Source organism: Poeciliopsis prolifica, unplaced genomic scaffold, assembly GCF_027474105.1.
Source record: "Poeciliopsis prolifica strain line A6 unplaced genomic scaffold, Auburn_PproV2 SCAFFOLD080, whole genome shotgun sequence".
NCBI lineage: Eukaryota > Metazoa > Chordata > Actinopteri > Cyprinodontiformes > Poeciliidae > Poeciliopsis > Poeciliopsis prolifica.
In genome coordinates, this window is record NW_026562455.1 from 113,385 (window position 1) to 129,602 (window position 16,218).

At 42.1% G+C, this 16,218-nt stretch overlaps 1 protein-coding gene across 2 annotated transcripts in view; it reads right to left on the minus strand.

The window, feature by feature from the left end:
• Positions 1–6,340: 6,340 nt before the first annotated feature.
• phf14 (PHD finger protein 14) overlaps positions 6,341–16,218 on the minus strand; it is a 120,148-nt gene continuing 110,270 nt past the window's right edge. For both annotated transcript variants that reach the window (XM_055021925.1, XM_055021924.1), the window contains one exon: positions 6,341–7,341. In XM_055021925.1, coding sequence (XP_054877900.1) covers positions 7,270–7,341 — 72 coding nt within the window. In that variant the 3' untranslated portion in view covers positions 6,341–7,269. The remainder of the gene's footprint in view (positions 7,342–16,218) is intronic.

The following is a 16,218-nucleotide window of genomic DNA, read 5'->3' on the forward strand; positions in this document are numbered from 1 at the left end:
ATTCTGCAGGTGTGTCTGGTCAGGCTGCTCAGGTTATTTATTCAAAGGTAATTCAGGAAGAAACCAGGAGGGGAGAGGAGCAAATAAATTGGCTGGTTTAGAAAGTTTTTTTTCTCCTAACCAATGAAATTATGAAAGAGTTTTTGTTTTTTTGCATTTCTTCAGATTTTGTCACAAATAAAATTTGATTTGATGATCTAACACATTTCTTTGTGACAATATAAGAAACAAAGGTGGAACTTTGTTGCCCCACCTGTTCATCCATCTGAACATCCTGGTTGTCTTACAGGTTTGGTTTGCATAATAAACCTAACAGAGACGGTTTAGGTATGAAAACTGCTAACGATCATGTTTTGGACAATCTGGAAAACATCTTGTTCCATTTTACTTAGTAGATTTGACCTTGACCAACAAACACTTCAGGTTGCATCGCATCAAAAATGATAAACATGTAAAATCTCCATTAACACGCCTGGTGTTATTTTGGTGGAAAAGGAGCTGCCATGACATGATAATAATTTAGGAACAGTACAACAATGTAAAAATAATTAGAACACAGAACAATAAAATGGATTCTGTTGTCATTTCTTTGAGAATCCCCTCCATCTGATTTGATTAGGATAATGTGATGTTACAGACATCAGAAGTACATGTGATAAAGACAGACTCAGCAGTGTTTCCTTTGTTGATGTGAAAGATGGAGTGTTGGCCTCATCATCAGGAGCTGTTTAGTATTCTGTGGGTGTAAATAGGAGTTTGGAGGGGCACTGGGTGGCAGAGCGGACCACTTTGTCATTAATGTGCCCATTGGTGTTATAATGTGCCTAATGACATCGCTCTCAGACGGCATGCTGCGAGCTCGACCACAGGGAGCCCGGCTCAAACGTCTGCAGGCTCTGACGCCCCCCGTCATCAATCCCACATGTCTTTCCACCAAAATCTGAAGCCTCCAGATAATGTCTTTCACGGTTCAGCAGTCTTACAGGGTTTTCCCTCCTGCCTGGCCTTGAAATGGGCAAATTAATAGTTCCTTTGAAACAAATTGGAATTACACCCCTCGATGCCTTAATGTCAGAATGTGTGAGCGCTGACGTCCCAGGTCTCACTGCTGATGGAATGTGAAGATCTGAGAAATGCAGAGTACAGAGGGAGGGGGTGTGAAGATATGCAGGACCCCCCCATGCACAGAGACTGAAGCCTGTGCTCAGCATGGAGAGCAGAAGCTATTGTCTGAGCAAAGGGAAAATTGGAAATGTTCCATCTTTCAGCATTAAGGGGGAAATCTGGGAGCTCAGAGATATGAGACTGAATGATGGCCTGAACACCAACATGGTGTTAGTGTGTCACACAAAAACAAACATTTTAATTCTGCTTACTAATAGCATAAGGTCACCTGCCATTGTACTGTACATACCAGACAAACATTTTTATGTTTACTTTTCAGGCATAAATGGGATTTTAGCTCTACACATGAGATGACTCCTTGCATTTTTTAAAAGTTATAAAGCTACAACTTTCTGTCATACCATCCCTGCAATGTAAAATCTTTTTATTGATATGCTGCGGTTTTCAGTGCTTTCTCTGCCTGTTTCAACATTGAGTATTGCAACAGTGCTCAGGTCCAATGTGTGGCTGTGCACTGCTTGTTGGGTGGCTTAAACAATGCTCCTCAGCTTTCCCTTTGCTCTACACAAACACAGAGGCAGCACTGTGTTAAAGCTACAGCTGGCAAGAGCAACATGTTTGTGACTGCAGGCTGGTTAGCTTGAACCAGTTAATCAGATTGTTATGTTGTCACTTTAAACATGATAACAGCAAAAAGGTTTGCTGTTATCATGCTGTTTTCCATTCAAATGCTCAGAAGTGAAGCCGGTGAGGCAGCAGAGAGCTGAGCCTCACCAAGCATTGCGCAACCTCTCACTAACTGCACTGGCTGCCATTGTATGAGAGCATGCTCCTCCTGTCTGCATACAGCCAATAAAATGCTTCAAAACATTTCATATATGAACTGATTTTTCATAATGTAGCTTATGCACATAATCTACAGTGTTTTTTGTATCCAACTGTGTGTGTAACGTTTCGTGTGCTGAGGCGCGATCAGAAACGGCAGATTCGAAGTGAGGCGTGCAGTTCTCTTCCCTCATGGCAGGGGGCGCTCATGATCCCAGACATTGTGACTCCATGACTGCAGAGTAAGAGACAGTAACAGCGAGCTAGCCATACAGTGAAGTCAAAACTATAAAAACTAGAAATACATTAAGTGTATTTATAGTTTTCTCCTCTTACCACAGCAATCACTTATTAATAATCGCAAAATAAAGCCTAAAACTATTAGGGTTGTTGTCAGTTGCTACGGCAACGAGTTGCTGCGCTGATACAGAGCGAGAGAAAGAAATGGTTTTGAGTTGGACTTTCGCGGGTTTTTCTTTGCTGTGGAGCACAAAACGAAATGAATAATATCTACATGTTCAAGTTTGATGGAGTTAAGGGAATTATTCTACAGCAGCAGCGCGGCTGTGCGTCACATGTACAATAGTCTTTTTGCCCTCCAGCGTTGTCCGCATGCGCAAAATTCCTTACGTCAACAATAACATGCAGGGGGTCTATATTTTAAAATCTGATTATGATTAAGTCAGTGGCTCACCTGCTATGACTCTGGTGTTTAAATATCCTTAAGGTGAATCTATGAGAGGAGATCAGGTTCATTGGCAGTTTAAAATCAATCACTGATTATTGATCATTTGCTGCGATGTATTTGTAAACAAAACCAACTCAAAGACAAAGACTACGCCATATTGTAGCCATGGTAACAACAATCAAACTATCAAGATGATTCTTTAAACTCTTACAAAGTAAACGTCCTAATTAAATCCTTAATGTACTTTTTTTCTCAACTGATTGCGTTAAATAAAATGTAATAACTTTGTCATTCCTATAAATGATGCCACAGGTTTAGATTTATGGTCTGTGTTACAATTCAACCATTTCTAGAGGGCCCTGAACGTCTAGAGGGCCCCGAACGTCTAGAGGGCCCTGAACGTCTAGAGGGCCCTGAACGTCTAGAGGGCCCCGAACGTCTAGAGGGCCCTGAACGTCTAGAGGGCCCTGAACGTCTAGAGGGCCCCGAACGTCTAGAGGGCCCTGAACGTCTAGAGGGCCTTACTACCAGCTACTGGGTTTTCTTTGTTTTATAATTGTAGATCTCAGAGATGCTAACATAAAAAAATTATATGGAGTTAACCCCTTTGAGCTTTTTTTTTTTTTTTATCTATAATCAGTCTGCAGCCAAGTTGTTCTAGAGGTTAACTAGATATTATTAAAGTTAAACAGGAACTTTATACCTGTTGTGGAAGATATAGACGATATTTTCTTTGCATTTCCCTACATGATGGCAATAATATAGCAGGATCCAATTACATTCTAGCTCTATATGGGTTGTTGCTGTGTTGTTGTACAATGGCTTCACTGATCTTGTTCAATGTACCCTTTTTTAAACTTTGAGCCCCTGACCCTCCAAAGGTTTCTACACAGCCGTGGAGATATCCATAAAGATATCCATAAAGCACTAAGACCATAGACATCTACCAAAGACACATAGCAACAACATAGACCAACAACATCTACACATATGACTTCTACTTATTTTTGACACAAATGGAACCCCATAGCCCTGTGCATTTGTGGATCTTTTGATTTTATGAATCTTGTTCTGTGCATTTAGGAATTATGGAACAGCTTCAGCTCAATAGACGTCAACATGTTCCAAACATGCAGAAAGGAACAGATGACTGGGAAAATTGAAGAATACTGGTTTTTGTTTTTTCTTGTTCTGATAAAGGTTGGTAACTGGATGTCTCCTCAGGATGGGTCAACAGTACTAACGTGTAATCTCACACATTTCATCCTTTGTGAGATGTGTGAGATAACTTCAGAAGGGAGACTTGATAAATGAGGAGCATTACAAGCAAGCAAAGTGGTAAAAAACAAAGAACAGTTCTCACAACTGAGACTCATCAAAACTCGCAGCAGTCATCCTGGAGTTTTCCTGTTTATCTTCAGGAATCTGAGTGACTCGGTTTTAAGCCACTGATCAATTTTTCTTTTCAAACTGAATCCTGCATGCATCGCACTTTGAGCTCATGAGAATTCAGTGTGGCAGTAGAAGTTGGAACCTTTGTGGCGAGACCCTCAGAAACACAGAATGCTGTGGAGCGATGACTGGTGATGGACTTACCTTGGTGATGGAGAGCTGATTAGAGGTATTCTGCTTATTTTCTAAACCACAAGAAAACAAGAGAACATGAAATAAATCTGTATTGACTATTTGTCCAAAAATTTAAATTCCGAAATAAAAAAAACCCTCAAGTCTCAAAAGTGATCAAAGCAAAGTGAAATAAAGTCAAATAGCGAGTCCAGTGCACCATGGGTTCTGGTTTACGCAGTCCAAAACAAAAAGGTCAAAACAGTCAAAATGCAGCTCTTTGTTTGCTTCATTCAATTTGAGCTAAAAACAAGTTACAGGCTTCGGATAAACCTGCCTGAACTCCTGCACCTGTTCTCTCTGATAAAACTGACTGACTGACTGATGACAGCTAAAAAACCAGAAGACACAAACCCAAATATTTACACTCCTGTCAGTGTCAGACACAAGTCAGACACAAGAAACGGCGACTGCACAAGCACAGCTGCCTCTCAACAGATGTCATTTATTTTGGTAATTCAATCCAAAGATCTCAATTTCTATATCCAGTTTTTATTTGTTTGAACTTTGATGAGTTTGGCTCAGAGCTAATGAAAGCCACAACTGTGTTCCTAAGAAAATTACAAAATACACATTTTTCATCCACTTGCGGAGCATATGTTCTCAGCACTTCCCCTGAATCAAATATGTATCTGAAAACCCAGCAATTCATTTATCACAATAATTTGAAAAAGCGATGCTTTCTACATGCAATATTCATTTCATCTTGGGGCGGATTTCACAGTCATCTCCCGCTTCCTGCCAAGCGGTCCAGCTCAGATGAGCAGAAATTCACAAAGTAAACACAAACATGGAAATGGGCGTTTGAACACAAAGATATTCAAATTCAAAAGTTATTTGCGGGTACGAAGTGGACACACAAGTCACAAGTCCTTCCAACTCTGAAACCAGCCGCGCAGCTGCACAGAATCCCAGACCACAGGGAAAAACGTACAAAAAACAACTTTCCAACCAGAAAAAGTAGGAAGGAAATTTTAAAAAGAATAAAGGAGAAGAAATGGAACAGTGGTACATTCTAGTTTCCAGAATTTCCCACTTCTGTGAACCCAAAATGCAGGAGTCAAATTAGCTATTTTTCCATCTGTCTTCTTTTCTATTAAATCCTAGATGGCCTTCATTATTGATAGGAAGGGTGAGAATTTTTAAATGAGTCACTTTTATCTGTAATTATGCTGCTGTTATTTAATTAGCTCAGGTAGATAAAACATATTCTCTATGTGAATGTTGATCAGTCTGGTTGTTGCTGTGAAAGAGAAAAAAAGGGATGTAGAACACGTCCTGCAATGCAAAATTCAAGATTCACAAAGAAAAAATATGATTTTTAAACAGGTTTTACCTTTTCACATATTAATATCTTCATCATGTTGTCATATCAGTGGTCTGCTCCACAGAGATTATTACGCTGCACTAGTTAAACTCAGAGTGGTTGTTAGGTTTCTTCTTCTTTATTATTTGGTGTGACTTTAGCATTCGCTCGCTTTGGCCACAGCTCTGCAACCAGAGACGTTTGCATCCTCAAGCAAGCAAAATGAAACTCACTTAAAGCTGCAAATGTTGCATTACCTGCAGAGAATAACAAAAGAATTACACATTTTTGATAAATATCTGTTATATGAAATCTGCTGTCATTTTAATTGGGCATTAAATAAATAAATAAAACTTTTGCAAAAAAAAGGATGGATCCATTTTTTTTACTGGATGCTGATGTTTGTGGGAAGTCATGTAAACAAAAGAATTTATCTTTCAACATAATGACAAGAAAAAAGGACTAGCAATATCATTTTGTTGTGGACATTCAATGCAGGACATATTCCACAATTAAAAAGATGAAATAATTCCTACACCCTGCATTTGTTGTTGTGTCTAAATGAAAAATGACTGGGTTTGCATGATCTTAGCCAAATTATTTTGAGCCATTGTGGAAGTTTCACTGGGTGATCTCTCCTTACTTTCCCATCCTACCGTCCTACACACACCATCAATCTCTCCTAATATGTTCTCTCTCTTTTGCTTTCTGTGTCCACAACCTTTACACAGTAGAGCTCTTCCAAGCTAATGAGATCAGAAAACTCAACAATCTCTAGTTTCATATTTTTATTTTGCATTGGTATCTATCATATATAAGAAAGCATTTCTACCCATCGAATCCATTGGCACTTTAAAGGACTGACAGGTTCTGACAGGTTTTCAGTTGGACAGTGGATCTGCTCAGACTGAAGGACATAATGAGGGTAACAGTTTCAAAAATAAACTCTTCATTTCTGATTCCCTTTGCATTAGTTGAAAAACACTGTAGAAAGAGGAAGTGATCTGAGGTCTGACCAATGCTCCTGGAAAACATTCAGCTGCACAACGTGAATGTGAGACGATGAAGCAAGTCTGAACCTCAGACCGCTGGCTAGATTGACTTTTTAATAGTTAATTCATAAAGTTTTTAAAAACTTTTGTACACAAGTAAGATTCCAGATTAATTTTACAGGGGACAAGAGAAGCCAGTACAAGAAAAGAAAGGAAGAAGAATTTATGAACAAAATAAGAGAATAAAAATCAAGTCAAATGTCAAAAGAAATGCATCTGAAGGAAGTTCTGCCATGCTGTGCTAGCACTTTGTTCTGTAAACGGGACGCTCTGCAGGAACACGTCATTAAACTAGGAAAATAGACTGTTTGGAAAGAGGTGGAACTGCTGCAGGTGTCTGTCTATAATGGGAGTAACTCTGCTGTTTGTGCTCTGCTGGCTCACTTCCTTCAGACTCTCCTCCAGAAGAGGACTTTCAGTTGCCCATCTGTGCAGCTCCTGCAATAAGAAGTACAAACTCCACCCATGAAACATACAAAAACAATCACAGCTCATCAGTTTTCTTCAGGAATACCAAATGTTGAGGAGCAGAAGCTAACTGAAATGGCTGAGTGGAAACTTTGGGAGGCTAGTAAAAAGTTCACATGTGCTGCAGTGTCAACACAAAAGGCGAAGGCTGGATGTGAAGTTGGGGAGCGTCTGACCCGGGATTAATTTGGACTGTCCGGCGCTGCTGCTTCCTGTTTGACAAACTCATCTTCCTGTGGCTGCTCTTCGTCCTCCTGCAGAGACATCGCAACACACATTAGGTCCTTCACATTCTCTGGCAATAACCACAAAATGCAGCGGTAGAGCAGGTGGGCTGTAAACACAGACCCCCATGCAGCAGTGGAGGACCTAATTCCCAACCTTGGGGAGCCAGTTCCTCTCAGATTACAGGAAATAAAGGACACTAGTGCCACAAAAACCTTAAAAAGTCATTCAAATGCATAATAAGAGCATAATAAAATCAGAATCCCCATTCCAGAGAGGCTTGTTTGTCAGACTGAAAGTACCTTTTAAAAATATCAACACTTAAGCAGGTACCAAAGATTCTTTTCATGAAGCAAAATTGTAAAATAGTTTTTCTTTATTGGCCAGGTGTAATATTCTAATCCTAATTGTCGTAATTAGCTGTAAGCAGAGAATCATAATTAACAGAAATAAACTATCCGTCTGTATGAAATTACTGTAAATGATGTGTTTCACCGAGTGAACCGAGTAAAATAATGAACTTTTCAATATTTTAATTTGTTGAAGGTTCTGTATAACAACTATTATTTAAGACATAATTAAAAATATTTCAGTTTATTTTCTAATATGAAAACATTTGGGGAACAAATTGCTGTTATTATATGAGGGAATGATTTCTTGTATTTGAGTTGTCAAAGAAAGTTTGTCTCACTTCTTGTTATCCTGCTGCCACATTTCCACACATTGGCTCCAACTAACTTGATTCTCCACATTATTACTTACATTGTAAATGATTTTCCAGTAAATATTTAGGAGTTCAGCTATCAGTGTATAACTCAACAACCAGACAATAATAAAACAGAGTTAGATAAATCTATAAATGCAGAAAATTGTTTACTGTGAGCAAAGCAAAAGCTTTGAGTTTTGACAAATTGACTCTCTGAGGGAAAAGGCCCGGCCTGTAATGCATGGCTGCTTGTGAAAACAGTTCTAGTTAAAAAGAAGAGCGTTGCTACTCTGATGTGCAAAAGCGAGTCCTTTTCTTCTGACGACTGTCCCCAGAATACTTGGTATCAGTGACCCATGCAGTGGTTCTATTCAATTTCAATTTAGTTTATCTATATAGTGCAGACTTGGAACGAATGGTGTCTCAAGGCGATTTACTAAACAAAAAACAAATGAAATACACTCATTTTAATCCACACAAATTCAGTCCATTTGATCCTGACTGTAAAACAGTGAAGGAGAGTTCAGTTTTCTGTGGCACCTGGTGGAAAAGGTTCTGTGGAAGAAAACGCCAGTCAGTCAGTCAGCATCCATCCTGCTCCTGTGGGCAGCAGACTGCTGAGACCTCCAGAGGACACGAGGACCTCCAGAGGACACGAGGACCTCCAGAGGACACGAGGAGCTCTAGAGGACACGAGGAACTCTAGAGGACACGAGGACCTCCAGAGGACACGAGGACCTCCAGAGGACACGAGGAGCTCTAGAGGACACGAGGACCTCCAGAGGACACGAGGAGCTCTAGAGGACACGAGGAGCTCTAGAGGACACGAGGAGCTCTAGAGGACACGAGGACTCAGACTTCCTTTATTGTCATTGTACAAAAAAAACACAAGGTGAATCTTGACAATGAAATGTCGTTACTTGGCTACCAGTGTAGCAGAGCTAAAACCTTAAACTACCCAATAAATACATAATAGCTAAATAAATATATAAGAGCTAAGAATAAAGTGGCATAGAATCCACAGGTTCAGTGTTGTAAACAAAACTAAACTAAAGTATATGTATTGACCATGTCCATGAGGGAGGGGGGGTTTGGTTTGTGTGTGTGTGTGTGTGTGTGTGTGTGTGTGTGTGTGTGTGTGTGTGTGTGTGTGAGTGTGTGTGTGTGTGTTATGTGGCGTTAAGCAGTCTGATGGCCCGGGGGAAGAAACTGTTCAGTAGTCTGGTTGTTCTGCACAAGATGCTGCAGAACCTTCTTCCAGACGCCAGGGGGGAAAACAGTCCATGGTTGGGGTGGGTGGGGTCGGAGAGGATCTGGTGAGCGCGAGATAGGCAGCGCCTCTCTGCGATGTCCTTGATGCAGGGGAGCAGCCCCCGTGATCTTCTCCCCTGTCCTCACCACCCTCTGTAGAGACTTCCAGTCAGAGGCCCTGCAGCTCCCAGACCAGATGGAGATGTAGCTGGTCAGTTGGCTCTCGATGGTCCCTCTGTAGAAGGTCTGAAGGATGGGGGGCGGGAGGGATGCTCTCTTCATCCGACACAGGAAGTGCATGCGCTGCTGGCCCTTCTTCACCAGTGAGGAGATGTGGGGAGACCAGCTGAGGTTGTCGTTGATGTGCACCCCAGGAACTTGGTGCTGCTGACGACCTCCACTGCTGAGTCGTTGATGAGGAGTGGTGTGTGGGTGGGTCTGGATTTCCTGAAGTCTACGATGATCTCCTTGGTCTTGTTGACATTCAGGATCAGGTTGTTTCCTCTGCACCGGTCCACCAGATGCCGCACCTCCTCCCTATAGGCCGTCTCGTTGTTGTCCCGGATGAGGCCCACCACTGTGGTGTCGTCCGCGTACTTCAGGATGTGGTTGGATCTGAAGTGTGGACGGCAGTCGTGGGTCATCAGGGTGAACAGCAGGGGGCTCAGGACACAGCCCTGAGGGGTGCCGGTGTTCAGGGTGATGACATCAGAGGTGTTGTTCTCCATTCTGACAGCCTGGGTTCTGTCAGTGAGGAAGTCCAGTAGCCAGTTGCAGAGGGGGGTGTTAATTCCTAAGGGGCCCAGTTTGCCCACCAGGTCTTGGGGGATGATGGTGTTGAACGCTGAGCTGAAGTCCAGGAACAGCATCCGCACGTGGGTCTTCTCCTCCAGATGCTCCAGGCTCAGGTGGAGAGCAGTGGAGACTGCATCCTCAGCACTGCGCTTGGACTGGTATGCAAACTGGAAAGGGTCGTGTGATGGGGGAGCGTGGAGATGATGTGGTCCTTAACAAGTCTTTCGAAGCACTTCATGATGGTGGATGTCAGTGCGACGGGGCGGAAGTCGTAAAGGCATGTGATGGTGGTTGACTTCGGGACCGGAACGACAGTGGCAGACTTGAAGCACCGTGGGACAACAGCCTGGTCCAGGGACGTGTTGAAGATGTCGGTGAGCATGTGGGCCAGCTGGTCCGAGCATTCCTTGATTAGCAGACCTGGAATGTTGTCCGTACTGGGCCTGACTGGGCCTGACTGGTTCCTTTATCATGGTTTTAAAGAGCAGCCAGAGGTTGTTTTGCATGTTTTCTGAAATGATCTATCTTTGTAGGAATCTAAAGAAGCATTATGGCTCTGCATGTTGCTAATATATAATCACTCCATATATAGTCATCGCCCAGTGAAACATCCACTGGCGAAAACCTCCCTGGACCACCAGGGAGGTTTATTTTACAATAATTGATCTTTTTCAGGAAAAAGAACCAAGTATCATTTATTTATGTCAGTATTATCTGTTGATTGCTTTGCAGGTGAATTACCTTGGCTCGTGCATCCAGATGGTGACACTGTAAATGTAAATGCGAGTTTTAAATGCAACAAAGAAGAATGTGAAATGGAGAGAGCAGGAGCCAGCTGATTTAGAAAAGCAGCCAAAGTGAAAGTGACAGAGCTACAGCAGTGATTAAACAGCTCTGACAGATACAATTACCCCCCCTCCAGAGGTTAATAGACACATCTACACAGCAGAATGTGTGATCACCAGGTTAGGGTCTGCAGCCCGCGGCGCCCTATGAATCGCCGGCAGCTAGACGAGAGCAGACAATAGTTGGGGGCTAATTTTCTGTCAGTCAAGGAGGGCCTGACTCCCATGAGTAGTTTTGTTCTACTTACATATAAAGACACTTCTCTGAAATGTCACATTTTATACTGGATGTTAAAATCCCATAATGGCGTTTATTGCATCATGTCCTCATTGTGTTAAAGAAAACCTTTCATCAGACATGTTTCAGTTATTTACTAACAGCAAATCATGATTTCGATTCCTACTGATTTACTAATTAAATATAGAATGTTTGTCTCTTTTCTGCTCACAAGTTTTCAAATAACTAATCTTTAAAACACAGACATTTCCCAAATATGAGATTTGGGAAATTCTTCAGTTACCATAACTTGTGATTCTATGGGTGCGATCACACCAGCCCTGTTCAGTTCGCTTTAATCCAACTCTAGGTGGTTTGTCTAGAAAGTCCGGTTCATTTGGGAAAATGTGAATGTGTTAGGGTTAGGGTGATGCAGAGCAAAATTTGAACTCTGGTTCTCCTTCAAACTTGGGTCTTGGTTCGGTTGAAGTGAACTCTGTTAGAATGCATCTCTGAACATCGAGCGAAGCAGAGAGCGCTCCAAATGGAGGAAAGGGATTTATCATATTCGAAACATTAGAGGAGTAAACCTGATCCTATGCTGTAAATCTGAGATCTATTGCTTTAGGTCAGAATGGAGCACATGGGAACAGTTCATGGAAACAGACTCTTTGGGAGTTTAACAGAAAACACCTGATTGGTCACATGCCACTCTACCTCTTGGAGTCTATATAACAAACTGTCAGCAAAAGGTAATATCAATCTGGAGAGTTTGGTATAATTACCTCCTGCTGCACTCATTGCACAATGACAACTTTTATTGGATATTGGTAAATTGTCCCAGAAATGAAAAAGGGAAAACTAAAAGAAAGAAAAAGTACACGCCATAAATATTATGATCTCACTGTAAACAAAATTTCCCTTCAGAAAATATTAATCAGAATGGAAATGATCAAACTCATTATTAATGAATTGTTTATTGCAACAGGCCTTGTAGGAGGTGGACAATGACAATAAAAAAATTACTTCTGCTTTGTCAGCAAACTTATTTAGTCTAATGAGTAAATTACACTAATATATTCAAGCAGTGAGTCAAAAGCAAGTTTCAATCATCATAGCACATATTTTCATAATCTAACAGTGTTATTTCAGTTTCAAGTTGATCGGTAGTTTCAAGTTGATCGATAGTTTCAAGTTGATCGGTAGTTTCAAGTTGATCGATAGTTTCAAGTTGATCGGTAGTTTCAAGTTGATCGGTAGTTTCAAGTTGATCGATAGTTTCAAGTTGATCGATAGTTTCAAGTTGATCGGTAGTTTCAAGTTGATCGATAGTTTCAAGTTGATCGATAGTTTCAAGTTGATCGGTAGTTTCAAGTTGATCGGTAAGCATGTTGCAGATAAAGATGAGCCAACAGGTGCCCGTCATATTTTTTGCCAGCAGGGTTCCAAGGCCACGTCTTGAACCCGTAAATTAGTGTCAGAGTAAATGCAAAGACTGGCCTGTAAATCTTCTCTCACTAAAAGAACCTTGGCGGTGCTTCTGGAACAGTCTTGATATGCGGCCTCCCTGCCATTTTTTTCTGAACTCTGTTGCTTTGTGGTGTCGGTCCGTGGGGCCGATATAAATTTGAGTGCAGGCTGAGGCATCGTGAACTCCCCCATCGTATACGCTTGTGCCATCTACCAAATCTTCCAGACAAGTCTGCCAATTTTCCAATTACCTGTGGTGCCATTCATTATCAGAGGGCCAGTCACTTCTTAAATGGGAAACAAGAGCAGAGGAGGGGCTTAGCCATGCTAACTACCTCATAAACCCAGAGAAATGCCTCCCGTGCCTCCTTTTGTTCTGATTTAGTGGGTGTCCCTGGGGGAAGAGTGACAGAGGTTCGTGTGGCCCCCGAAGGCCTTCGCTGGATTTCTCTTGTGCTTTTTATCCTTGCCACTCCAACCCCTCAGCCACCTATCATTCCTGTCTGTGCCTGAGGGAAAGCAGGCAAGTGTCAGTGCTGCACTGCTTCACTGCTGCTGGTATTATCCTGCTGTCTGGTTGTCTACAGAACCCACCTCCCCCACCCTCCACCTTCTGTCTGGGAATGAAGAGGCGCACAGTCCTAATCTTTGTGTCTCTTTGAATCTCAGTAAAGCACCAGGCTGAAAGAGAAACCGCATCTGAAAATTGCATCCAGATAAAGGCTACTGTTTACGTTTCTATACTTATGGTTAGGCTTTTATGTCGACTCTGCAGAAATTGCCTCTGTAACATGCATATCTGAAAAGTGCAAGAGATGGAGAAGATGAGCAATTATATTTTAAATGCAGCCATCATCCAACAAGTATGAAAAGCTTTCTGAGTAGGAGTACTTGCTGTTTGAGGGCACAAGATATACATCAAATCTTTACTCTGACAGCATTATTAGAGCATATGGAACAGCCAGACCTTGTTACCACAGACACAGCACAGGTGAAGTTCCTCAGTGCTGCACTTCTCAAGTCAAAAGATACCTATTTGTAGCAGCGCCTTGTTTGGTTTAGTCCAATCTTAGAAGAAAGAAAAGTCTAGCTCTTCAGCGGTAAAAAGCAGAGACTGACTATGAACCTGGATGTTTGGAACCTGGAAACTAATTGCTAGTGCTCATCAAACCATTATAAGTTCTGGAAGAGTTGTAGATATTTGTATAGAAAGTGAGTACATTTCTTCTAAGAAGCTTCTTCTTTTCACTCTTGTTCAAATCACATGCAGAGATCATGCAGGGGTTGGACAATGAAACTGAAACATCTGGTTGTAGACCACAATAACTTATTAGTATGGTGTAGGGCCTCCTTTTACGGCCAATACAGCGTCAATTCGTCTTGGGAATGACATATACAAATCCTGCACAGTGGTCAGAGGGATTTTAAGCCATTCTTCTTGCAGGATAGTGGCCAGGTCACGACGCTTCACTCTGGGCATGCAACATTCTGAATGGTACGCTTCTTTGGGGCTTCTCCACACCATAACTCTCCTGGATGTGGGGAAAACAATAAAGGTAGACTCATCATAGAACAATACATGTTTCACATTGTCCACAGCCCAAGATTTTCGCTCCTTGCACCATTGAAACCGACGTTTGGCATTGGCACGAGTGACCAAAGGTTTGGCTATAGCAGCCCAGCCGTGGATATTGACCCTGTGGAGCTCCCGACGGACCGTTTTGGTGGAAACAGGAGAGTTGAGGTGCACATTTAATTCTGCCGTGATTTGGGCAGCCGTGGATTTATCTTTTTTGGATACAATCCGGGTTAGCACCCAAACATCCCTTTCAGACAGCTTCCTCTTGCGTCCACAGTTAATCCTGTTGGATGTGGTTCGTCCTTGCTGACATTACCCTGGATACTGTGGCTCTTGATACATCACAAAGACTTGCTGTCTTGGTCACAGATGCACCAGCAAGATGTGGACCAACAATTTGTCCTCTTTTGAACTCTGGTATGTCACCCATAATGTTGTGTGCATTGCAATATTTTGAGCAAAACTGTGCTCTTACCCTTCTAATTGGACCTTCACATTCTGCTCTTACTGGTGCAATTTGCAGTTAATGAAGATTGGCCACCAGGCTGGCCCAATTTAGCCATGAAACCTCCCACACTAAACTGAGAGTGTTTCAGTTTCATTGTCCAACCCCTGGCACATCTCTACTTTGGCTACAGAAGTCTTCATGTAAGGTGCTAAGTTCCTGTAAGATGTTTAATTGTGCTGAATAAGGACGACCTGCGGTCCAGATGGAGCCCGGCCCTCTCTACTGCTGTTCAACACAGCATTACAATTTTGGTTCATATATTTTTACAAGAATGTATGCCTTATTTTCACTCTTATTAAGGCAAATAAAAAACTCAGAAGACCCATAATAACCACAAAAACAAACAAGTTTTAAAAAGAAGTATTTGGTCTTGACAGATTCTCTTTGTAATTTGCTGTATTTTTTTAAAACAACCTGTTTAACCTCTGCAATCAGGCAGACTGTCATCACATCAACGCTGAATAACAAATCTAATGATTTTCAAGAGACCTGATATAATTACTGGTCTGAAGCTTGCCGTTCTTCAAGGGTGTGAGCATGAGGCACCTGGCGCAGCCAGAGCGGCTCGTCCAGGGAAACAGCTGACTTGAAGCAGCAGCGCTCAGCCTCCTCCTGCTACAGCACAGTTAAGGCTCTGAGTTGTGCATCAGTAGCCCGTACTGCAGAGATATGCATTCTGGGGAAAAGGCGCTCTGAAGAGCCTGCAGCTGCTGATGGGCTGTGACATTGTGGGATATCTCCATCCCTCTGAGCAGATAAAGGAGAAGAGACGAGGAGAGCAGAGAGAGGAGGAGGGCAGCACATTCCTATAAGCTGCCAGAGCCGCTGGCACTAACACATACATATATGATAATGAAATGCCACGTTTTTCATTGGAGGTAGACACTTTAAAGGGCACTAGCAGAGAGTTGTTGCTGTTCTGTGAAGCACAAGGAGAGAAAGAGAGCTCTGTCTGGGCTCTAGGTGGCATCAAAGACCAGGACAGCCAAAGCCATGACTGCTGCTACTCCAACACGGCTAACAGAACCGGCCGAAAACACACACAGACGCACAGACGCACATATGCATACACACACCCACCCCAGCAAATCTTCAGAAACTTGGATTAAAATTCAGCTGTAAAGGAATCATAATATATAACACAGTGTGCACTTCAGTAAGCTTCCTCGCCTTTATCAAGGCCGTACAGTCCTCAGAAGAATTAGAAGTTAATTAGTGCGACTTGCTTTCTTATCATGTTTTCTGCTTCCATTGTGTTTATTTGTGTCAGTGTCTTACACTGCAAAATATGCATAAAACAGAAGCCGTGCTGCATGGACCCCTCTAACCTTTTACCAGCCAACAGTTTAATAAATCCAGTCCACAACAGAAACCCGAGCTTTCAGCTGAGCTCTGGAGAGCTGCTGGGTAATCCTGGCTTTAGCAGCGAAGAAACTAAATTACTTACAAAAGGACCTTTAAAATGTTTATTTAAAATCCAATATGCATAATAATTGAATTATTGCTAGTAATACTGCAGTTAAATAAAAAACTAA